This window comes from Rhododendron vialii, chromosome 5a, assembly GCF_030253575.1.
Source record: "Rhododendron vialii isolate Sample 1 chromosome 5a, ASM3025357v1".
In the NCBI taxonomy this organism is placed as follows: Eukaryota; Viridiplantae; Streptophyta; class Magnoliopsida; order Ericales; family Ericaceae; genus Rhododendron; species Rhododendron vialii.
The window spans coordinates 12,562,122-12,588,008 of record NC_080561.1 but is presented as its reverse complement, the minus strand read 5'-3'; the positions used below and the strand labels follow the sequence as shown (position 1 = coordinate 12,588,008).

The 25,887-nt window shown below is 35.7% G+C and overlaps 2 protein-coding genes and 1 long non-coding RNA gene across 5 annotated transcripts; all 3 read right to left on the bottom strand.

Annotated features, from left to right (window-relative positions):
• Window positions 1-286: 286 nt before the first annotated feature.
• LOC131328043 (oligopeptide transporter 4-like) lies at window positions 287-11,499 on the bottom strand. 3 transcript variants are annotated; one of them, XM_058361170.1, is made up of 6 exons: window positions 10,807-11,499; window positions 8,641-8,738; window positions 3,817-4,380; window positions 2,831-3,083; window positions 2,192-2,374; window positions 287-1,088 (listed from the first exon to the last, which is right to left on the bottom strand). In XM_058361170.1, exons 1-6 carry the CDS (start codon window positions 11,353-11,355, stop codon window positions 474-476), a joined length of 2,262 nt encoding a protein of 753 aa, XP_058217153.1. In that variant the 5' UTR covers window positions 11,356-11,499; the 3' UTR covers window positions 287-473. The 3 variants fall into 3 exon arrangements, with proteins under 3 accessions (XP_058217153.1, XP_058217154.1, XP_058217155.1); XM_058361171.1 differs by lacking the exon at window positions 2,192-2,374 and having other exon boundaries at window positions 10,807-11,450; XM_058361172.1 differs by lacking the exon at window positions 3,817-4,380 and having other exon boundaries at window positions 10,807-11,447.
• Window positions 11,500-21,616: 10,117 nt separating this feature from the next.
• LOC131328046 (uncharacterized) lies at window positions 21,617-21,899 on the bottom strand. The gene is made up of 2 exons (XR_009200343.1): window positions 21,770-21,899; window positions 21,617-21,735 (listed from the first exon to the last, which is right to left on the bottom strand). It is a non-coding gene; the product is annotated as an uncharacterized LOC131328046 (long non-coding RNA).
• Window positions 21,900-22,969: 1,070 nt separating this feature from the next.
• LOC131328044 (protein FAR-RED IMPAIRED RESPONSE 1-like) lies at window positions 22,970-25,477 on the bottom strand. Its single transcript, XM_058361173.1, has 3 exons — window positions 23,682-25,477; window positions 23,523-23,588; window positions 22,970-23,440 (listed from the first exon to the last, which is right to left on the bottom strand). Exons 1-3 carry the CDS (start codon window positions 25,380-25,382, stop codon window positions 23,369-23,371), a joined length of 1,839 nt encoding a protein of 612 aa, XP_058217156.1. The 5' UTR covers window positions 25,383-25,477; the 3' UTR covers window positions 22,970-23,368.
• Between the last annotated feature and the right edge of the window lie 410 nt (window positions 25,478-25,887).

Genomic DNA, 25,887 nt, shown 5'->3' with positions numbered 1-25,887 from the left:
TGAGGGATTCACTCCTGCTTGAGCTATTACCCGGCACTGGTATCATTGCAAGACCATGGGAGAAGTAGAGCTTAGAATTTCGGAACAAACCTAATATTTTCCATATTTGCACAAGGTGTACATGTTTTTCTTATGCTCAAGCCTGTGTTTCATGTTAAGACAATTATATCGTAGACCCTGACGTATATCGCGTATGGAATGCCCCTGCCTTTGTTAGGGAGTTATTTGGGCTGCATCTAGCATCATGACGTTGACGAATTGCTGAGTCTCCACCTTTACTCACCGATTTATTTATCTAGTTCTTGGGGTTTGATTCTTCATTTACAAGCAAACTTGGTACAAAACAAAGCAATTTCTTGTGTAAAATACAACCTTGTGGGATCAATGTTTTTCCTAGCCATCGTGTGACTTGCTAAATTTACATTGTGACTTTCTTGAATCGAGACAACGTGTAGTGTACACGAGTTACTTATTCAGTACACAGGACAACCATCTACAACTATCCCCTTGGCTGTTGGACAAGTAGCCAAGTCACAATGTTCACCGAGTGTGCCCCACCAATTCACTGATTCATTTTCAATGCCGACAGAGAAGTAGAGTAGCACCGCCATAAAAGCAACTCCTGCATCCAGAGCTGCTGAAAGAACGTAGTTGTACCTCTGCCACCACTTCTTTCGGTAACGAAAGATGAAGAAATTGAAAATCGTTCCAACAATGATCCAAGAGGTGTAGTTTACTGCAGTTGCCGGTGGCATATTACCGGTTGCTCCCAGGAGGACCGGAAGATTAACCAGAGGAATCCAAGATTGGTTGGGAAATGTCTTGTGGAAGAGCCAAACTACAATTGGTCCCGCTGCACCAAAAACAAAGAACCAATTCATGGCACTGTAGATTCCAAGGCTTCCGAAAATCCGTTTGGGCCCCACCAGACCCCATATAACAGATGCGTCGAAGAAGACCCGGTCGCCAGGGCATGTCCAAGGACTATTCTCTGGAAGGAGTTCATCCTGGCATATGTCTACAATAGAGTTGAGAAGCCACCATGCCACTGCCATGTTTATAGTACCAGCAATAATGGTTCCTATGAACTGTCACGTACACATGCGAAACCTGATCAGTAATAAGTATCACCCACTATAATTGAACAATTGCCAAGTTTAATTTGAAGAAAAACAAGAACACCAAAAAACAATTGTCAAGTTTACCCACTAGAATGTGTGTTACATTGTTGTGTGAAGGCTAATAGGGGGCCACTGGTTTAGTGCTTAAATTTCAACCTACTAACCTTAAGGGTTCAGGCCAAAGTACAACCACTTTGTGCATATAAGGTTAGGTTTGTTCCCCATCTACCCGTTCCAAGGCCCAATCACACATTAATGGGTACCAAAATTGGCATACTTGTTTTACATCTTTATTATTATTGTAGTGTGAATGCTCCCTCCACACTATCAAGGGAAAGTATTGCATAAGCCCAATGTGGTCCGTTCAAAAAAAAAAAAAAGCCCAATGTGTGAAGTATTTCTACCGGCCTATGTAGCAAGGACACGAGTACGAGACACAGCAATTTCCAAAATATAGGGACACAGACACGGTAGGGGACTCGGTAGATTGTTTTTAGATAGCGTTTTTGGTTATTCATACCTAGATCGTAACCACTATATATTTAGGTTATGACTCCTATTGAATTGCACTTTTGGTCAAATACATTTGAAGTAATAAAAATTTTACTCCGGAAAGCTTAAATAATCTATAGAACTCACCCTGTTGTACATCCATGTGTGTCCCGAGATTGTTTCACCATAAAAAAGTGTTAATTAATGGAAACGCCAAATGGCATGTCCCATATGTGTCATTGTGTCGTGTGTCCCGTCTGTTGTGTGTCCTTAGAGTGTCAGACACAGATACAACGATCTCTAGGAGTGTCGGTGCTTCATAGCAGCAGCCCATTGTATTTCCTATAAGAAGAAAACTCTAAGTACACTTGGAGTTCCATTACAGTATGGAACTGTTCATGCTTCCTTTTTATTGCAGAGCAAGGATTGTCTTGTTTCTAGTTGGTTCCCAGTTCCCACTATAGTTGGAGAATCTAGATGCTCAATTGTGACGCATACCTAGATTTCTATTTCTTTCACATACACACGCGTAGTTTGTATATGGTGGATGTCATGTTTGTAGGCAAAACATTGTGTACCTGGACTAAGAACATCGATCTTGGAGGGATCTTCATGTAATGTCCCAGCTTGAAGTCACTGAGGAAAGAGACGGCCTGAGACATGCTCATGTAACCATAGACTTTGAAGCATACATTAGCTATTGGTCTTCCTGGATATATAAGACCCATGACATACTCTGTGATAATGTTCAGCCCTGGTGTCTGCATATAAAAGGTTAGAGCATTAGATGGACAGTAATAAGCAGATATTACATCAATGTCAAGGATCGACTTCGGGGTTGTGGATTTGGAGTCTGGGGCAGCCACTTTGATCAGCATTGAACGCCACCCATTTGTGTGTCTAGTTGTGTTAACCCTTTTCATTTAAATAAGCATAAAATGCATTTCTCGATTATGAATACAAACTGCGCGATTTTACAGTTGAAGATTTCCTATTTTCTTCAGCTTCTACAAGTAGGAGTCCATGAACCTGGAATGGTATCTCAACCACTTGACCAAATGGCTTGAACTGTTGCACTAAGATAAGATGGTTCATTTTCAGCTTGTGCAGCAGAATGTGGCATTATAAGTATGAGCTTCAAATGATCCAATATCTACTTCTAATGCTGCAACGTAAGCACAGAAATGATGAGAGGCTAAAAGTGACTGCTGAGGTACCTGATTTGTCGTAGCAGTTATGATGCTGATTGGAAGGGTGAATACAAAGGCGATTAGGCAAGCAAATAGGAGTCCCCACCATGGGAGCTGAACCTGAGATTTCAAGATGGTGCAGAGTAATAGAGAGACAGCAATAGTCACTACGAGCAAAACGTAAAACCACCAGGAAGGAATGTCCTCGTATTTTCTCATCAGTTTTGTGTGGATGTCGTCCTTACCCTTATACGAAGCACAGTATCGTTCGTAGATCTCCCTGTGGAATAAGATTGTATTACCAACTTTCAGATCATATATAAATGGTTAGTTTTAGATTGTTATCTGAAAGTTTAAGTTGCCAGAGAGCGGGGTAACTTTTTATCTGTATTCCAAATAGTTATCAAGGTGATCTTTCATATGGCTTGCTGTTGTAATGCATATTCCTCTACATATGAGCATTACTTACATTTAGTAACATTAAGAACAGGTGGAATATTGGGAGTTAATATATCCACACAATCCATCCAAAATGAAAAACTTCAGAAAAATACTTAATGGTTTGAACTTTGAAGGCAAAACAATTACCAAAATATTTATACGCTGGTATTTGTCTTTTCACGATTAAAATGCACAGTAAAATAGTTCGCGTAGCGTGTGCAAGATGATGTGCATCGTGTTCTCATCATATTCTACGTTCTTGTTTGTGAATATCAAAAGAAAACTCAATGTGTTTATTCGTCACTATTGCATTGTATGAACTCTAAATTAACCCACGTGAGCCTTCTAAGTTTCCATCACTCCTCCAAATATTAAACCTGTTTGGATTTTGTGCTTAATTGTCTGTGTTATCTAAAAAAAAGGGGAAACTTGAAAGTACAAGACAATCTATCAGGCAAATTTCATTTGAACTGAAGCTCAAAAAAAAGTGTGTGCAACCATAATGATTTATCACATTTTGATCTTGATACTGATATTAGGCCTAACGGCATGTTTGAATGAGGAATATTTACCTTCCATAGAAGAGGGAAACATGCGAAAGTGTGGCTGCAATTGTTGCGAAACCAAACCCATAAGTTAGGGCGAAAAACATGCTTAGATGTATAGGTCCTTGCTTCCCATACTCAACCAGATCTATCTCAAACTTTTCATTCACAATAGCTGATATATTATACAGCTGACCTTGGCCTGTGAACAAGTGTGATGAGAAGATAGGAAATTTTCGAGCACCATACAAGCCTAGTCCCCAATAGGATACTGGAATTGCGATGTATAGGATCAAGACGTAGCCGATGAAGATATTGACAATGGAAAAGAAAGGGCTAATGAGGGGGCTGAACAAGAAGGATGAGACAGCAGACCAGTCGAGTGTTATGGCACCAACTCCAAGGCCTTTCATGCCTGATCCTATCTGTTGCGCTGTGACCGACTTAGGGAAAGCCCAGCAGACCCATGAGATGCTTGTAAGTGTTGGGAAGAGATATCCAGGGAATGCATACCAGGAAAAGCTGCAAATTAGTGCTACTACGAAGAACTTTGTCCTTGACATGCGTTTCTCGTCTCTTTCATGCAAAACCCTGAAAAATAAATATTAAATGGTTACCCATTGAGGTTTGTGAATACTAGAGAGCAAATGTACTAATAGGCACACAGTATTATTTTAGCTGTTCTTGTTGTTTCCATGGTTAAAATGCTCTTTTGGGGTGCCTGTTTTACTTGGAATATTTGGCTGTTACTGACCAGAAAATACATTATACCATTTTAGTACGTCTGATATGAGGATGTTGAGATGAAGGAGTTTCTTCGGCCTTAGTAACAATGATGAAGTAGAAAAGGTGATAAATTGTGTGTCCCGGAGAGTGTAGGGAAGGCTAGTTACGCTAGTACCTATAGAAGAGGTTCGTGTGCGATGGTTCTAATACTCTGAAGACTGCTGTGATTGTAGTTAAAACACCATACAAAACCTAGTTAAAAGGAAAACAGGCATCCATAGTTGTTTATGTTAAATTGTCAGCAACTATCTCAAACTGAAGATTTCAGGGGTTTGGAAACGGGTCCATCAAGTATAAAAACTCACAGATCGCCCTCTCTCAAATGACCTTGTTCGCAACAGAAATAAGGCAGACTTGAACAAGGTACAACAACATAATGCATACCAATTTGTGAATGGACTTGAACCCACAACTTCACCGAACAAGATATCTGGTATCATGTACCAATCGTTTTGTCTGGTTACTGTACGTTGTTCAAGAATGTGCCGATTTTATTGTATAGCTAAGTATGATGTTATAATTTGTTGTTTTAAGAATGAATATGAATGTTTTACGGAGCATTCATATTTGTCAAGAGAGTGATGAACACAAAATTAAGCCATGTTGATCGCGAGGGGATGAATATATCTTTTTTGCTGGTAGAACAAGGTGCTGAGTATGACTTTCGTCATGTGCAGTGTACCCAAAGCCATGGCTCGTGGATCCTTGCCTAAAGATGAGACATGGTAACTAGAAATGTTTAGTTTTGCCTACTGGTAGCATTGATTGCAAGTAAGGAAAATTGAAGTTGCCATGAATTGATCCAAGTTGTGCCTCTCAAGTCTCAACTTCCCAAAAAAATTCATTTCTGTTAATCCACTCCTAACTGTCCTATGTTCTGAAAACTCGAAAATAGACAGAACTTGCGCCATGTATTGGTAGTAAGGCCGAGAGACGCAAATTTTAAGAAAAAAGGATCCCGTGCCGTAATTCTCATCTCCCTCCACCATCATCGCTGAGGCAAAGAAAGCTTACTAGCGATGAAAGATTCTATCTACAATACTTGTTTTGACATTTCCCAAAAAAAAAATTTGTTGATAACTCAAGGTGTCCAGGCTCCAGCTTGCAATGAGATTTACCTGAATTTCCATTTCCTTTTGTGGGTATGATGTCAATTACATAAATGATTGGCAAAACTTTTAAAAAAAAAAATTCAATCGGATCTGTTTTGTATGACGATTTTTTCCTCTTGTTTTCTTTCCAATAATTATACTATAATATCAAAGTGAAAAAGAGGAAGGAAAAATAATGAAAGATGAAAGAATATTATAATGAAAGTACATTAAAATAGAGAGTCCGGTGCAATGTCCATCTAAAACGTTGATTAGAAGAAATGACTTTTTGATAATAACTTAATTGTAAAATTTGTTGAGACTATCTTTGTAAGATCTCAAATTAGCTGTTTTATTTACAATATAGTAGTCAATATATGTGTAGCTGTACACGTAGGACAGGAGGATAGACATATCAATATATGTAGCTGTCAATGAAGCCGATTTCAAAATATCTCTTTCTTTACTCCAAATTGTAGGATAGACTAGATTGGTTGACTCATTCTAGTTGACTTACGTGTGAATGCAATCACTTATTAGATGGGGGTTCAGACTGCCAGCTAAGTTCCGTAAAGGGTTTTTTTGGGGATTTTTGAGTTTTCTTTTTGTTTTGTTCTTATTTAAATGTTTTTTTCGTATGTCAGTTTTGCGCCTAACTTTTGTGAATTATTAATTCTTTCGTCAAGGTAAATCAAAAAAGTGAAAAATTATGACTTTTACCCAAATATTTTTGAAAATATCCAAGATAAAACCCAAAAATATTTGGGTAAAAGTCATAATTTTTTACTTTTCTGATTCGGTCAAGACGAATTAATAATCCACAAAAGTTAGGTGCAAAACTGACAAACGCAAAAAAAAATTGAATAAGGACAAAACAGAAAAATATATATATCTTTAGCGGAACTTAGCCGTAAACAATGAAATAAAAATGCAAGTACTTTATGAGCTGTAAATTAACCCCGTGGATACACACCTAATAAAAAAAAGTCATCAATACATACCAAATAAAAAGTATGTAGTGCTCTCGATATTTGATTTTGAAAACTTAAAAAAAAAAAGAAAGAAAAGTACTAATGATAATTTGATTTTGACGACGACTTAAGGATACGAATTTTTGATCGTGTCAATTAAATAATGACATACAAAAGGAAATGAGACAAATTAATGATGCAATATAAAAAGTGCAGGAATTTTCGCCCAATTTTAAAAAGGAATAGTGTCTTTTAAAATAGTTTTGTGTAATGAGTCTTTCATCTCTATAATCAAATGACATAATAAAAAAGGGGGGAAAAATGGACATGAGAAAGAGACACTCTATAACAAGATATAAAGTATGTGTGTTTTTAGCACTTATTTCTATAATTTTCTGTTGGCTTACATTTTCAAGTTAGATAAGTGGAGCTATGGACTCCCGTGAACCAGTCAATATGGGAAAAGAGGCGAAAGTATTTTTTATTTATTTTTTGATAACCGAGTGTTTCGATCATGACTAATAATTTCTAAGTCCTGAAGTTAATAATAAGTGTATAATCCTCCTCCAATGTCTCATAAGTTGTTTCCCACAGGCCGTGATTAAAGTAATACTCCATCCGTCTCATTTTATATATTCTTTTTTTTTTTTGTATTTGTGTCAGTTTTCAATCCGCTAATATCTTTCGATATGAATTTCTAAAAATATGTAATATGAATCTTGTTTAATAATTCTTGATTAGGTCTATAATACAAGATTTTCAAAATTATGAAAAACATTATAGATTGGAGATATAAACGTTTAAAAAATGCCACAAATAACGCAAATAGACAAACAAAATGGGACGAAATGAGTAATTAACAATATTTAAGAGAAAGGTAGGCAAAGTTATTAGTGAAAGGGAAAACACGAAGTCCAAGTGGAGGACAAAGGATAAAAATGAATAACTTGCAGTCCTGACTTTCTCATATATATATATATGATACACATACAGTCATTTTCAAATGATGATGTCCTTATTTTAACTAAAATAAGGACCTTTCTATTTTTCACAATTCCCGTTCGAATTACGATGATCCGAGCCGCTCAATGTATTTAGAACATGATTTTAAGGATACCCGATAGAAATCGGCAAAAAAAATGACCGGGAAGGGCTTCATCCGAGCAGTTTTTGTTTGAACCGTTCAATAAAAAACAAACAAAAACTGCTCGGATGAAGCCCTTACCGGTCATTTTTTTTGCTGATTTCTCGCACGTGCACTTAAAATTACATTCTGAACACATTGAGCGGTTTGGATCATCGAAATTCTATCGAAAAAGGGAGGTCCACATTTTATTAAATTAAGGTGGTTCTTACAGGAAGTGGTTCTCATATATATATATATATATATGCGGTTCCGGGAACACCTAAAAAAATACCTCATAGTTTCCGATCAAATTTTGATAATCCGAGCCGCTCAATGTGATCAAAACGTAATTTTAAGGGTATCCGCGAGAAATCAGCAAAAAAAATGATCGGAAATGGCTTGATCCGAACAGTTTTGAACAGTTATTTACTGAACGGTTCAAATAAAAACTGCTCAAATCAAGCCTTTCCCGGTCATTTTTTTTGTTAATTTCACAAGCACCATTAAAATCACATTCTGCACACATTGAACGGTTCGGATCATAAAATTTTGATCGGAAACTATGAGATTGAAATTTGGAGTGTTTTTTTGGAGTGTCACTTGAACCGTATATATATATATATTGTAGAGGTGAACGGAAATTCCCTCAATTATCACTTTTTCTCAAATTGATTGAGTTGATTTTTCATACGACCAGTCGAAAAAATATTTTAAAATTTTTCAACAGATCATATCATTTGTGTCGGCGATGTACACCGTGTGTACATCCCTCGGTCGGTACCAATTGTAGGGCTCGCTTATGAGCGAGTAGCCGAGTATATATAGTAAGTAAAATTGACGATTCATTTTGAGAGGGAGTGATGGAGTGGTGGCTTACCGGAAAAGAGAGACCTGAACAAGATTGCTGGGCCACCACATGTGGGCGGGCTCCACGACATACTTCCTCAATAGCCCTGCCCACCCATAACCTAACACCTGCAAATTACACTTACCCACCAATTAATTATACTAGTAATAGTAATACTCTGTTTTGTTTTCGTAATTCTAAAACGATTATATTATTGACAGTCCATGGTGTCAATAAAATAAGAAGAATACAAATAAAAAATATAATTTTCGATGCACTTTTATCACTTTTCAAAATATTTTAACACATAGAAAATTGTGTATTTCTGCCATCTTCCTGTCACCCATTTTATTAGCATTTTTCATTCTAAAAAACTACACTGAAAAGAAAAAACAAAAAAACTTATTAGCACCGTTCGGCTGTTGTTTCAAGAATCCCCTTACTCAGTTTATTTAGGGAAAAAAAAAATTCTCCAAGAAGACGTTTTAGAATGCGATGAACAGTTTTTACTCCCCGTCACATAAAGGAATTCCATTTCCGATGTTCCCTTCATTTTTTATTGCTCATATCTTTTAATTTATAATATTTTTATGAGTTCGAAAATTTTGTATAATAAAACTAATCAAGAACCATCAAACAAAATTCATATTGCATATTTTTTGAAATTTATATTAAAAATATAAGAAATTAAAATCGACACGACCATAAAAAATGAGCATTTTTTTTTTTTGGTGAACGGAGGGAGTATTATATTACAGCTGATTCTAATCCAACAAAGGAACAATTTTTTTGAACCCTGAGCTCGCAATGTTTGAAAAACAGAATCTTTGTTGACATAAAAAAAACGAAAGGATTACTGATTTCAAACTCCTCGTTGTTTTCTGAAAGCACAAAACAGTCTACAATGCACTCTCTTGGTCTCATATGAGTTATTCATTTTTTAAAATGGTGACAATTTTTTCGTATCAAAATAGGCCCCGTTCCGTTAGATTCTTACTATATTTTTTAATTTCTTCTTTATCACTTTTAATTTTAGAAAAAAAAAAGTACTACTCCTATTTATTTGAGTTAACGAAACGGGGCCTTACTTTCCATCATTCTTCGGGAAAAAAATTCCATCCAATTTAGAGAATAAATTAAAAAATTCTATTTTGGTAAGAAAACAGTCAAAAAAATTGATCAAAAAATACTACTGTATAAATGAATCCAAAAAAATGGACAAAATGGTTTGGTACTGACGTGAGGGACCACCAAACTGATTATAAAATTCCAGAAACTTTACCCAAAAGTAAAAAAAAACGCACCACAACAGTACAGAAACCAAAAAAACAAAACAAAAATCTCTAAAACCCATTTTCAAACTTCACCTAAAAGTCCAACTCAGGATGCGTTGTCTTCAACTTGACTTAGATATTCGAGTCGTCTTTATTTAAATTTTTTTTATATTTATTAATTTTGCGTTAAATTTTTTTAGTTATTAATTCGTCTCAACTAGGAAAATGAAAAAAATATTAAAAAAAATTACTTTTAACTAAGTATTTTGAAAAATAACCATTTTTTAGCCCCAAAAAAATGATATTTTTTTACTAAAAATTGATTATTCCTTAAAATACTTGGTAAAAGTATAAAAAAAGAATTTACTTTTCCGATTCTTCTAATCGAGATAAATCAATGACTTATAAAAATTTAGCACAAAATTAACAAATACGAAAAAAATTCAAAAAAAAACAACTTTCAATTTAAGTTAAGTTTATGGATGATTTGGATTAAAAAGTGGAACAGTAACTTTTTTATCTTTCTTCAAAAAAAATTCGCATTCACTAATTTTGTATCAAATTTTTGTAATTTATTGATTCATCTCATTGTGAAGAATCGAAAAAGTAAAAAAATTTAATTGAAGCTCATAATTTTTTTAAAAAAGACAAAGATAAGTAAAATATATATATATATATATATCTTATTGACTTATTTTTGTTTTTATTCAAAAAATTATAAGTTTCGATTAAATTTTTTTACTTTTTCGATTTTTCTCGTCGAGACAAATCAATAAGTTACAAAAATTTGACACAAAATAAATAAATACAAAAAAAATTTTAATAAAAACAAAAAAAATAAGTCAATTTTTAAATCCAAACTCACTGTTACGAGAACACAGCTTCAAAATTCAAATAAAAAAAGAATTTACAGGTGATTTACCTGAGTAGTAATAACGAGGATCCAGCCCGCCATGAACGAGATTTTCCGCTGATAAAGCGCTTTTATAATGTCCACAATTCCAACAGCGTAAGCCGGCCCATTCCCGAAAGCGAATCCGGCGTTGGCGAATATCGTGATGAGTACGTGCTCCTTCATGTTGAACGGGCCCGGGTTGAGCGAAAACAACCGGTCCCCGCACCCGGGGATCCGGAACTTGGTTTCCGGCAGCACCGCGTGCAGGAGCCGGCCGATGGGGAGGGCGGCGATCTGGACCGTGATCTGGGTTATGATGAGCGGTTCGGTCCGGTACGAGAAGAATTGGTTGAGGAAAGAGAGGAGGCAGCAGGAGAGCACGCCCAGGAGCCACATCCGGAATGTCCATACGGGCAGGGTCGGGTCGTCGGTGTTGGCCACGGTCAGCCGGACTTGTTCGATTGGAGAGACATCGTCATCATCATCTGTTTTCTTACTGCCATCGTTGGCGGCGGCGGCAGTGGCGGTGGTTATGGTGGTGGGTGGGTATGGGTGTTCTATCTCTACAGTTCCCATGATGGGGTGATGAGAGAGAGGGTAAGAGGACAGGAGAGGGGGGATTGGGTTTATTTTTTGGTATGGGTAGGAAACGACAGTGGGAGGGATGATTGGATTTTGTTTACTTATACATTGCAATTTGCAAGTTTATGGTTGACGGTGTGGACAAAATCAAAGTGATAGGGAGGTGATAGCAATGTATTTTTTTTTTCCACACGGTATAGTTAGTGGGTGTAAGTGATAGGGAGGTGATAGCAATGTATTTTTTTTTTTCCACACGGTATAGTTAGTGGGTGTTAGTAAGGTGTGTTAGGTTAGCACAAGGGAATGCAGGAATTTTTCATAGCCTTGATCCCAAATTGTCCACGGAAGAGCTTAAACTTCCGCCTCCTGAAACGAGGGGAGTGATAGGCAACTAACTGTATTAGGCAGTGGTTTATCCTTTAGCGATAGCAATTTAAAGAGGATAGTGTGTAGAAAAGAAAGTCAAAATATGAACCGTTCATTATTGCAACTAGTGATTCAAATTTGAGTGGAGTGTCTTCAAATTGGACCAGATAGGATCCAATTCCTTTTCAAATGCTCCCAGCATCCCCAATTTTTTTTTGTCTTAGTTAGCATTTTTTACTATACTAAAAAGATTGTCTCATTTGAAAAGTAACGGGGAAAGAGTGATGAGTTTACTCTTCTGCCCTTGCTTTTTGGAAACAAGTACTGCCTCCGTCCGTATTTATTAGTTCCTTTTGGGAGTCTATGTCATTTTCAATTGTTTATATTTTTCAATATGAACTCCAAAAAATATGCAATATGGATCTTATTTGATAGATCTCAATTAATTTTATTATTCTATGTTTTCAAAATTATAAAAAAAATATTATAAATTAAAAGATAAAATAATTTTAAAATGACACAAATTTTCAAAATAAACCAACAAAGATGGACGAAAAGAGCATATGTAGTCACGATGTATTGAAGGATAAAAAATATAAAATAAAGAAAATGACAACTACAATGATTATGTTCAGATGGATGGAGAAGAGGGTATTTATTTTTGTACATACCTATTGCCGACTCTTGGTAAAGTTGGCGATTTTTTCCATTCTAAATATTACTTCATCCGTCCCAAAATCTTTGATCTTTTCTCATGTCGTTCTTTAAACTCTTATATCTCCCAATTTATGATTTTTTCATAATTTTAAAAATATATATGTTATAAATCTAATCGAGAACTATCAAATAAGATCCATATTGTATATTCTTAGAGATTCATATTGAAAGATACAAGCGATTGAAAATTGACACAAATATTGAGAAAGTCCAAACAAAATGAGACAAAGGGAGTCATAGTATTCAATTAAGGGGATGTTTTTTTGTTAATGAAAACAAAACGGTAAAATGCTGAAACTTTTTGTTAGTGAAAATGAGATGGTAAAATGCGTTAAGTTTTTAGTGTTTTTTTGTTAGTAGAAACACCCTTTGAGTATAGGTCACTTGAGCTAAGCCTACTTAGAACATCCGCACCAAGCTCTTTAGATTTTGGAACAAATTACACATTAAACTTACTTTATTACTTTAGCTACCTACTTTTAAAATGTCTATTGCATCAAATTCTCTATATTAAAAGCTATCCCATTAAAAATATTATTTACTCTCACCCTCTTCTCAATTAAATATTTTCTGCCAAGAGTCATGTTTGAGGTACAACAAATGGTCAAGAAATTGATGATTTTTGTAGGGCCCATTACGAATCCTACAAAGATGATTCAAACTTTAAGTCATTCTTAAAATATTTTTTAAGAGTTCCTAAAAAAATAAGTTTAATTCGAAATCGGTAAGAGTTGTTTTATAATTCGCAGGGCATCCTACGGGTTCAATTCAGAAAAAAGGTGTGGGAGAGACAAAGTCCTAGTTTAGAAACTAATAAAATATTCCTTAACGAATGAAAAGTGCCTCGCATATGATAAAAGAGGGACTGTTGCTAAATCAAAATTTTGGCAAGTGTCCCCACCAAAACCGAGGTTGATGTGAGGCTCCATTAGCTTCGTTATTATTGCTTTGGGTGGAAAGAAGCTAGTGTGACGTGGATGCTCTTAAACATTAATTAAGCTTTAATTGTTCATAAAATCCGGAGTGAAAAATACGTTTGCGTAAAATTTATTTTGTTGACAACTAAGGAGAGGGCGAATGGGTCGAACAAGGGTGGGAAGTGACTGAAATAGGGGCTCGATTGGTGTATTTGAAGGGTGTATAAGCCGATACACCCAGATGAACAACTGACGTGACTATTTTAGCACCGTTTGGAATCCATCAAAACCTCTGTATAAGCTAATCCCCCTTCTTCGTTTATCCAGGCCAAGCAGGATTCGGGGTGATAAATTATGGCTACCTCTCGAGCTTGCAATAACTTATCCGGCCTAAAACACCTTATTTTTTTACCTTTCTACCCTCCCTCATCCCCCTCTTCATCCCCCAACTGGTCACCACAACCACTGCTCACCCGACAACCATCATCAGAGCCACCACAAAACCGCCACCACCATTGAAATCCCCAATTTCGAATTCAAACCCTAAATTTCAAAAACCCCAAACTCAGTGAGTGAAGGGGAGCGAGAGAGAGAGAGACGATCGAAGAGAGGGAGGGATTGAACCAGGCCATGACACAGAGAAAGCTTTTGATCTGACCATCCACCGTCTTCATAATCCGACTATCGGCATCTTTGATTTTGCAACCCCTTTGATTTGCTTGGCAAGACAATCTGATCACGCCCGTGGAGAAGGTCGGTGGCTGGGTTAGTGGGGAGGGGGGAGAGAGAGTGTGTGTGTGTGTCTCTGTTTTGTGGGTTCCCTGTTTTGTATGAGTAAACAAAACACTTTCCTTTGAACCCCTTTGATTTTTCTAGAAAAATACAGTTTTGATCCAGTGGTTCTCATCGTCCCAAATCCTCATTTGTCTCCTTTGTACTCTTGTTAGTGTACAAAATTAAAAGGCCCAACATGACATAAAACACAAGTCCAATTACAAACACACTTTTTTTTAGCTCAAATACAAAATACAAACAAGTGATTAATATAAAAAATTGGTATTTATATTCTATAAGTTTTTAAATTATTTAATTTTTTAGTAAAATAAATTATTATAGCTTAAATTGTTGAAAAGTAATTAAATATATTAGATTTTGCAATTATATAATTAATGTAATGCATACTAAAGTTTAGACTGCACAAGGGCAAAAAAGTCATTTGACAGCTTTTTACATTGTACACCCTTTCTTATCCCCCCATTTTATCCTCTATACAAACCAAGTATTATTTTATCCTCCTTTTCTAATACATTATCCAAACCATTTACTTTTTAATACATCCTCTATAAATGTCACATCAATGTGGATCATTCCTTCTTAACTAATACCCTTTACTATCTTATCCTTTTCATAAATAATACACTCAAAACACATATGGCATCCAATCGGGCCCTAGATGTTAAAGGTCATCCATTCTTGACTAATACCCTTTACTATCTTATCATCTTCATAAATAATACTCCCTCCGTCCCACTTTGTTCCGCCTATTTCCTTTTTTGGACGTCCTAAAAAATTGTCTATATCTCACAATCTATAATATTTTATATATTCAATATGGATCTTGTTTGATAGATCTCAATTTATTTTATTAAACAAAGTTTTCGAAATCATAAAAAACATTATAGATTGTGAGATATAAACAATTTTTTAGGATGTTCCAAAAAGGAAACAGGCGGAACAAAGTGGGATGGAGGGAGTACACTCAAAACACATATGGCATCCAATCAGGCCCTAGATGTTAAAGGTGGGATAGTCAATGGAGGGCCGCCAGAGGTGGTGGCCGGTGTACGAAAGGGGTGGTTTGAGGTGGGGGTGGCGGGTGGAAATGGTTAATGGCTGGCCGCCAGAAAATGAGAATATATTTTTAACAAAATTAAAAAAATGTTCACCACAATAACTAGGGTGGTGAATAATGGGTAAACAATGTATCGATATTTGATAAAAAGTGCTTTGATATTCGTAACAATGCATTGATATCCTTAAGATGTGCTTTGAGACTCTTAACTTGTTTGACATAGGCTCCGTTTGTTTAGACGTAAAATATTTTTCGATAAAATATTTTACCTATTTTTCGGTATTTGGTTGTGTAAAAAATGAGGACATGTAAAATATTTTCCATCAATTGAATTAAAATGACTTACCCTTAAATCTTCCGTAAGTTATTTTCCGAAATGAACCCGCTGTCTTCTACTGCAATTCTCACTGCTTAGTTTCCTCCTGATCCACATTCAATTCCAATAATCTCATATCTTTCTACCGTTTAAACTCTCCATCTCCCTTTTTACACTATTTTGTTAATTTCAGAAAATATTTTCAAGTGCCAACCAAATACCGAAAAATAAAATTTTGAAATTTATTTTCAGAAAAAATATTTTACATAAAAAATATTGCACATTGTAAAACGTTTTAGATCGAAACAAACGGAGCCTATGCAGTGTTTTGAAAATCGGGTTCGGCTCACCCCCAGTATTGTATAGTCCAGTATCCTCCAGTGTATGGCTGAGATTAAATCAGCCCATCCACATTGATATCTTTGGCTATATTTTTGCCACGTAGATCAGTTTTTTTACCACCCAAAATCCCTCTGTTTTGACCCCTCTGTGATGACCCCTTTGCTCCTGCCAGTACTGCCAAAACACACTTTCATTCCCATCAAAATGGTACCTGCACATGCACACTTTCATTTCCTCCAAAAAGCAACACTACCTTTCCGTCTTCCAATTAGATTGTTATGGAAAAACCAGAGCAAAGCAAGAAGTCCTTTTGACACTATTGTATTTCAACAAATTCAAGAAGGATCTCAGGTATGTATAAAAAAAATTCCTGGTGTCGTCAAAAATAATGTTTTGTTAACCTTTTTTACATACACGAGGTTTAGCTGTGCATCTCTTTTCAATTTACCCCAAACAATTATCCTCCTAAACTTGTCAAAGAATAATACTTGCAGATTTATTCACTGCCATAATGAATGACATGTCGAGTATTGATGTTGAATTTGAATCAGCAGATTCCACATATGAATGTTATAATAGCTATGCCAAAGAAATTGGGTTTAGTGTTCCAAAGGAATATTTGAACAAGGACAAAGTAACTGGTCAAATACGGGGCAGAAGATTTGTGTGTTTTAAAGAGGGTTTCCGATTGGAGTAATTGAGGATACAATTGGAGTAATTGGTGTGTATTCAAGATTGTGTATTTATTTGTTTCGTAACTTTGTCAACATTGAGATGTAATGACTCTTTATTATCTACGAAGTTCTTCTTTATTGTCAAAAAAAAAAAATTTGTGTAAAAGACCATAAGAACATTTCATTAAGAATGGGATCACGGCTAGTATTGAGTTTTTGTTGTTCTTTTAGTTGTGTTTTGCTCTGTTTTTCTCCAAAACAATTTAATTGGAAGGAGAGAAACTTATTCACGGCGGAGCCGTGAACAAGTTCTTTGCAGATTCGTGTAATCACAATCATCTATTTTCGCAATCAATGGTTGATATTACTTTTTAATCTTGACCGGTCAAAATTGGTTTAATCCGGACCGTTCAAAAATACTTTGAACACACGCGATTGGGTTCCGTAAACCCATTTTCATGGTATTCTCCGTAAAAGAATATTCTCAATTGAAAGACGGAAAGGTAGTGTAGCTTTTTGGAGGGAATAAAAGTGTGTGTGTGCAGGTACCATTTACGTGGGATTGAAAGTGTGTTTTGCTGGGATTAGAGTACTGGTAGGAGCAAAAGGGTCACCACATAGGGGTCAAAACAGAGGGATTTTGGGGTGGCAAAAAAGCTGATCCACGTGAAAAAAATATAGCCGAAGATATCAATGTGGATGGGCTGAATTAATCCCAGCCATACACCGGAGGATACTGGACTGTACAATACTGGAGGTGCGCCGAACCCTAAAAATTGACGGGTTCAGACAAGAGAGAGAGAATCGATTGGAAAGTAAAGGGAAAGGGGGAGTAGACTTACGCATGCCCCACGGTGAAAAGAAGACGTATTGTTTTTGACGAGAACAATGAAAAGAAGACTCACACGTGTGAAAAATTAGCTGTCATAATTGTATAAATTTTAGGGAATTTTTAGAATTTTTTTTGTAATTTTATAACTTATATTTCTTTTTTTCATAATAAAAAATACTATATTTATGACATAATTATAACGTCACCATTAGATAACGATTCAACTGTGGTTGAACCGATGATCCATCCGTCCGGTCTCTTCTCTGATTCGTCCACCAATCCAAATTTCAAGACATTTTATATGTACATTATCCACCATCTAAAGGAATGTGGTTAGCAAAATTCTAATCTAATTGAAGCCACCACTTTTATTTAGGAAAAAAGTACCATGCATAAGTTTATGTATTAATTACAGTATATCTTTAAGAATCTAGTTTACTTTTTCCGTTTGTGGAAGATCTGCTAATATTGGCTTGGACGTCATGAGTTATAAAAAAATCTAGTTCAATTTGTGCAACTTAAGTATAAGAGTTGTAAATTCTTTGCATTCAAGGAGAAGAGATTTCAGAAGATTCCTAGTTCAATTTAGGCCTAGTTTGGTATTATAAGTCAAGTGGCTTATTTTTTTTGTTATTATTCAAAAAAAAATTGCATTTGTTAGTTTTTCGTCGATTTTTTATGAAAATTATTGTTTCGTCATGATGAGAGAAATCTAAATAATAAAAAATTACGATCAAAATCTTTTTTTTAGTAAAGATGAAAAAATTCACTTATTGGCTAATTTTTGTCTTTATTCAACAAAATTGAACAATATTACATATTAGAATTTGACATCTTTTACTACAAATTACAACTAACCAGAAAGGCTTTTCCAGACACTTCTGTTTCAAATCTTTTTTGAGGATTCATGCACTAAATTAGATGTATTGAAAAAGAAAGACATGATGGCTGAGTGAATCCACAAGAGAAGTAAAGATAGGGGAACCATTTCACCTATATCTTTTCATTCATACTTCATCCGTCTCCATTTTTTAATTGCTTTTGAAATTTCAACTATATGAGAAAATATAATCATTGCATGTATAATCACCATATTTTTGTATTCTACCCTTCAATAGTTGCATGAACTTTTTGTCCAATTGCTTTTTAAATTTTTTGTAAGTACCATTGACTTAAGAAGGGTAAAATAGAACTTTCATAACTATAACCTTTTTGGTTTGGAAGTGAGACAATATTTTTGGTACATCAAAAAATGTTAACTAAGACTAAAAAATGGGAGACAGAGAGAGTACGTAATAATCCATGTGATTTGAATAATGTTGTTTACTATAATTAATTTAAATATTGTTAAATAAGATCCATACTGTATATAAAAAGTACATCATTTAGAAAATATAAATAGTACTCCCTCCTTCCCGATTTGTTTGTCTATTTTTTGACTACACATGTCTCAAATTAACTGTCCAATTTCAAAATCAATGACCCAGATTATGTAAATTTTCAATCAATGGATTATATTTGGTTTCCTTGATAAGTTGAAAACTTGAGATTAAACAAACAAATTGGGACGGAGGGAATATTTAATCTGAATAAGGCTCTGTTTGTTTGGGCGTAAAATATTTTACTACCTATTTTCCGGTGTTTGATTATGTAAAAAATGAGAAAAACATTTTACATTAATTGGATGAAAATGACTTACCCTTAAATCTTTCGCAAGTTATTTTCCGAAACGAACCAGTTGCATTCCACTAAAATTCTCACTACTCAGTTTTCTCGATCGTTAGTCCTGACCTACGTTCAATTCCAATATTCTCAAATCTCTCCACTGTTTAAGTTCCCCTCTCTCTTTCTACACTATTTTTTTGATTTCTGAAACATTTTTTTAAATACCAACCAAATACCGAAAAATAAAAGTTTGAAGTTTGTTTTCCCAAAAAATGTTTTATATGAAAAATATTGTGCATTGTAAAATATTTTATATCGAAACAAACGGAGCCTAAAATAGAACGGGGGATAAAATACATTGAGACGGAGGAAGTATAGTCCAAAGACAAAAAGATGGATTGTAAACAAATGTTAAAGATAGAGTATGATCAGGACCAATGGAAGTAGTAATTGATATGGGTGGAGAATTTTTTTTTTAAACCAACAACATACTTCCTTATAATTGATGGGTAGAGAATTTGCGCTAAAAAGTGATTATTTCTTAAAATACTTGGGTAAAAGTAAAAATAATTTACTTTTCTGATTCATCTTGTTGAGACGAATCAATAACCCACAAAAGTTTGAAGCAAAATTAACAATTGCAAAAAAAATTCAAGTAAAGACAAAAATTTTAAATTTAAGTTAAGTTTAAATTAAGTCCAAAAGAACGAAGCCTAAAGGGCGATTGGAGCCCTCAATTCTAGTTCTAAATTCTCCCCTAGTTCAGCTTCAGGCTTCAGCGGTCAGCAAACTCTAATTATCATGTCAATGGATGGAACGATTAGACACTAGGGCTGCTCAAAAAATTCGGTTAATCGTGAAATCAGTCCGGACTAAACAGATCCGTACCTTTTGAATTTTGTCCGTGGATTAATGGTTTGGACACGGATTGAAAAATTAGAAAACAGTGACTCGCGGTTTGGTCCACGAATTTTCATTACGAAATCGTGGATTAACCAAACTGGACCGTGAGATATTTATTTTATATAAATAATATAAATATATGTGTGTGTGTGTGTGTATTTATATAATTAATTGTTAGTAATGTTAATCTGTTCCAGATTTTTCATTGTTTGATCAATCGGTTCTCTCCCTTCATATCTCTCTGAAATTTGAACCCTAAATCAATTTTTCAGAGAAACTATTGGGTAATTTTTACTCTCCGACTTAGAGCAAGTTCAAAAGATGCTGTGTGGGCTATAAAAATTCATTGTCTTGGTTTCTTTTGTTGATTTTAATCTACAAATCCTTCTCCCTATTTCTATGGTGAGTTGAGTTGTGTTTGCTCAACTTCAGATACAAAAACTATTTTGCTGATAAGATGACAACATACTGAAATATTGGTTCCAAGGCCTTTCAATGGACATCCTAAGAGAGTCTTGGAACTAAATAATAAGTCTTAGGATGTTTTGTTGAAAGGCCTTAAAAAGATATGAGTAATTAAATAAAGAAATAAATTAAAATAATATGATCAGAATAAAAAAATCTTCACACCCGTTCAAACGCATTAAAAATTGAAGCAATTAATTTTTTTAATCATATTTTTTAATATATATAAACGGTCTAAAAAAATTAAGTGCTTAAATTTTCACTCCGTTTGAATCGGTGCAAAGATCTTGTCAATATAATCAGAATAACAAGATCTTTGCATCGATTCAAACGGAGTGAAAATTTGAGCACTTAATTTTTTTAAGCCGTTTATATATTAAAAAATATGGTTAAAAAATTAAGTAATTCAATTTTTAATGCGTTTGAACGGGTGTGAAGATCTTTTTATTTTGATCATATTATTCTAAAGAAACATAATCAAATTTTGTCTCTAGGGCTCTCATAATTACGTTTCTGCTCCATAGAATTGCAAATTGATGGTGAGAATTTTTTTTAACCCAAATGTTGCCGTCTAGGGGCTACTGTGCGCAGCAGAGCCCAGAGCCAATTAAAATGACGGAGGGAGGTAATTAAAAGGGCTGAGGGAGGGTAAAAGCGGAAAAAGTGTGTTGGACCGGGAGGGGTGTGGTGTCAAGGGGGAGGGGGAAAGCAATTTACCTTTCCGAAACAGTTTAAAAATGTAAATACATGCAGTACTATTTTAATTAGTCAAGCAAGTGGTTTCCCAATAATGAGGGTTTGCCATATATATTCTACAATAACGGAACACATTCTTATTGGTAAAACTTGCGGTTGTGGGACCAATCCTAACGTCGGACATGACTTTTTATTGAATTACTTCAAAAGATTGCAGCCGGAATGGGCCGGGCCATTAAAAGATGGTTTTATTTTTTTCTCTCCCATTTTTTCTTCTTGATGTACTAATTATCGAGTTCTTTATCAAAATAATATTTTTGCCGTTTCAAAAATAAATAAATAAAAGATGGTTTTATTAATCAATAATGCTACCTGCACATACATCAGGAACAGATTAGGAACAGCAGCCAACGTGGCAAAAAAAAGGGCCCCACCCCACCCCCCTCTCTCTCTCTCATTTTGAAAGATTCAAAATTTTCAGAATACTGTATAATTTTTGAGTCCCAAAATCTTCCAAATCCATGTCTGCTCCATCTCCCCGCACCAGCACCAGAAATCACCGCCACCAACAACTGCAAACCATCCGAGATGCAACCGACCGCCATCCAACGCAAGTGTTCTCTCTCTCTCTCTCTCTCTCTCTCTCTCTCTCTCTCCACCGACGACCCCCACTCCATCACATCTGAATCGCACGACCACTCCTACCACTGATGCCGATAACCACCACCACCCTTTCTCCGTCCCCTACTTCCATCTCTCACAAGGCTTCTCTGTCTCTATTTTTCATACGAAGGTTGTGAGCGGGCCGAGCACCTCCACCACGGATTTGTGCAACCACGGCGAACCTGACGGCCACCCAAAACCCCCACCATGGACGGCACGCCAAATCAGTTGTGGTGCGTTTTTCTCTCTTGTGTAAGATCTTAACTTTTGTGGTGCGTTTTTCGCTCTTGTGTAAGATCTTAACTTTTGTTTGGGTCTAAAATTAGGGTTTCTTCTTTAGAAATTGGAGCTTTTTGTAAATTAGGGTTCTAAAAAAATGGGGCATTTCACAAATTTGTGTTTGTTCTTCGCAAATTGGGGCTTTTTACAATGGGATGTGCTGGTCTTTGATTTGAGAAAGAATCCAAAGCAAAGTATGTACTCTATCTTTTTGTAGTTGTAAATGTAATTAGTATCTTTTTGTATTTTAATTTGGATGGGAAATTATGATATTTTTGTCATTTTGGAAGCAAGTTATACTTGTAAACAGAGAACTGCAGAACTTTTTTTTTTTTTTTCTTTTTGTTCCGTTTTACTGGAGTAGAAAGAAGAGACAAGGAAGATGAAGGCCTGCCTTCTTTTTTAGTTCATATTACCAATATTAGGCTCTGTAAATTTGGCCTTTCTCATTTGCAAGTTGTGCAAGGGATTGCGTCTAATTATGGTAGTTGATTTCATGTTTGCAGGAAAAAAACATGTCTACGTGAATTGAAGCCTAAGAGAAAGGAGAGCTGCTACTTGCGCAGCTAAAACAATGCCTTTGACATATCTTTCGGAAGTTAGCGAAACCATGAACTAACGAAGTGGAACCTGAATTGTTACTTTGTAGAATGTACAGTATATACTAGAGTCAATAGTAAAACTGAAGCAGGCAGGCTGCACTGGATTAAAGTTCACACAAGTGCTTTGTAATGATTTACGAATTAATGGAATGAACTGTCATGAAACTGGTTCTGGTATATATGTTGTTGGAATTCTTGTGTTACTTTCAATTTTGGGGCTATAAACTTGCATTTACAGTCTCTTACATGATAATTGGGGAAGCATTGTTTGATTGGGAAGCAATATAAGTGTCATTTTTGCAGAATCTTGTTTGGAGTTGAATGCTATCTATGTGTGTGATACAAGACACATGCCAGCTGTGGATAAACAAAGAGAGTAAATTGTAACTAATAGGCTACTCATACAAAACAAAAGCCAAATTCACATTTTCATTGAGCATCACAGTGAACAAACTGAGAGAGTAAATGGCAATTAGGCTACCGATACAACACAAAAGCACAAAAGCCACATTTCAATTGATCATCAAAGTTACTTAGACGGTTGAGAGAGACTAATTGATCTCACAAGTCACTACCCTCAAAATAATTTTTTTTGTTTCAGGTGGAACTAAACCATGAAACTCACAATTAATGCTGCCATAAGGGTGCCCTTTCTACATAGCTAAGAGAATATATGTATTGCCATCTACCAAAAGTACAAAAAAGAACAAGTCTTCCATTATAAATCAGTTGAAGCCTCGTCAAGGTCATAGCTCCACATTCCACCGTGCGGTCCAACCAATTGGGATGTCTGAAATTAAAAATCAATTGTCAAGTACATAACATGTGAAATTTTAGAATGACAAGATAAAAAAAAACATAGGGATACTTACACTACAATTTATGCTCCCTTGCATGATAACCTCGTTGAGTTCCATAGTGTGAACATTCGGATTATACTACACCGGTAAAAATAAAACATTAGTGTAATTATAAAGCTCATTGATACACTTTTCTAAATATTTTTAATAATTGCAAGTTGAAAGATATACCGTCATGCTCTTCGCATTGCCTCGACTAGCTTTGCCATTCTTGCTTGATTGCTTTATCTTTCGAATAATTTTTTCAATTCTTGGTTGTTTCCTATTTACCGGTGGCCGCCCTTTCCGACGACGTTTAATCGGATCACCCACGGGTATTTTTTTCTCTTCGGAACTTATGATTTCATCTACTATGTCGATTGACATAGGCCTATCGCCTAGGCACTCCTCCTCACAAACTTCATTCTCCACCTCAGCTTCTTGCAACTTGGCCACCACCCTCTTACTCTTCGCCTCGGAATCCATGGCCTTTTCATCGGCTTTACGGAAAGCAACCAACATATAATCATAGCGACGCCATTCGGGCTTGCTTTCCCAATTTGCATAACTAACCTTCACCATTGTGTGACTCCTCCTCATATTTTTGCTCCACCTTTTTAGAATGTACTTCTCTGGAACTTCATTCAACTTCTTTCTTGACCAAACCATGACAATATGCTTGCACACAATCCCCTTAGATTCAAACAACCGACAAGTACAATTACTTTCTTTTGACTCCTCATTATAACAAACATGAAAAGTAACGGTTTTCAATATTCCCTTCTCACCAACTTTTATATCTTCTTCAATCTCAAATTTTGAAATGCCATCATCTACCACCTTCATAGAAGTGAAATTGCATGCAATCTTACCGGCTACTTGAGCTTGAAAATCCTTATATTTTGCGAGTGTGTATGCATCTTGAAATTGATCTTCAAAACCATAAGGGGACACATTCTTCATTTGTTTGTTGAAACAACGGGCATCTTCCTCGTCTTCTTTTTCCACCTTCTTACGCAAGGCGTTCTCATATTGCTCCACAAATTCCTTTATTGTGGTATTAGAATGTACGTAGCCATGAAAGTAGGCATTCATGCTTTCACTCCGTTGGGTTGTTGACATCCCCACCCAAAAAACATCTTTCACAAATGCGGGAGCCCATCGGTGTCTCTCATCGTACAAGCCACTTAGCCACTCGTTGGCCTCTAAGTGATATTTATTGATGAGATTGCCCCAATTTTTCTCAAATTCCTCTTTTGTCAATGAATCATACGCAGCACTAAGGACATCCCATTTAATCGGTTCATAGTCATCGTAACCTTTCAACTTTTCAGGAACCTTTTTCAATAAATGCCACAAACACCAACGATGCCGTGCGTTTGGGAAAACTATACTTATTGCGTTTTGCATGGCACGACATTGGTCCTTTATGATGGCATTAGGAGAACACCCAGACATACAAGCAACCCATGTCTTGAACAACCATACAAATGAATCTGTGTCCTCTCGTAATATTAGTCCGCACCCTAACAAGATCGATTGCCCATGATGATTTACACCCACGAAAGGAGCAAACGGCATATTCCACTGATTAACCAAATAAGTGGTGTCAAATGTGACCACATCTCCAAATTCCTTGAATGCTTCTCTACTTCTCCCATCGGCCCAAAAAACATTCTTTAGCCGGTTTTCTTCATCTAGATCAATTGCATAAAAAAATGCTTCATTATCAGTTTTCATCTTAATAAAATACTTGTGCATTGATTCTGCATCCCCTTCCTTAAGTTCTGAGCGTCTCACTTTATCGACGTAATTCCTTGCATCCTTGGGTAACCATGGCAGGTTGCTAGGCCCCCCTACCTCAATCGTACATGAGGCAATTGTCTGATTCATTTTTATTCCAGCCGAGCGATTCAACGCTATTGTCCTTTTTGCATGTAGTGGGACAACCCGATTGGCTTGTAGATATCGAGCTTTCTTCGGGCACATTTCATGGTTATGTTTCAGTTCTATTGAATTCAAAAGCCACTTTCCATCGATTTTCAAGGACAAGTTCATTGATGCTTTACAATCTGTTTTGGATGTTGGATGGCTTTGAGTGGGTTCAGTCCCTTGTCCCTTGACTTTCCACCCCTATGACAAGAGTAGGTTATATTCGTCTTTTGTCCATTCCTACGCTTGTTGGAAGTTCTTGTGACCACAACAAAACCTTGCACTTTCGCATATCTACCATAATAGTCACGTGCATCATCTTCTGAATCAAAAAACATACCAACCTTAGGTTCTGGTACCTCCTCCAAATTCTGATCTTCCTCCGAGACCAAGTCCTCACAATCCATTATTGAAATAGCTTTGATATCTTTGTTGATTTCCGGTGATGGGTCTTGAAATTCCATGC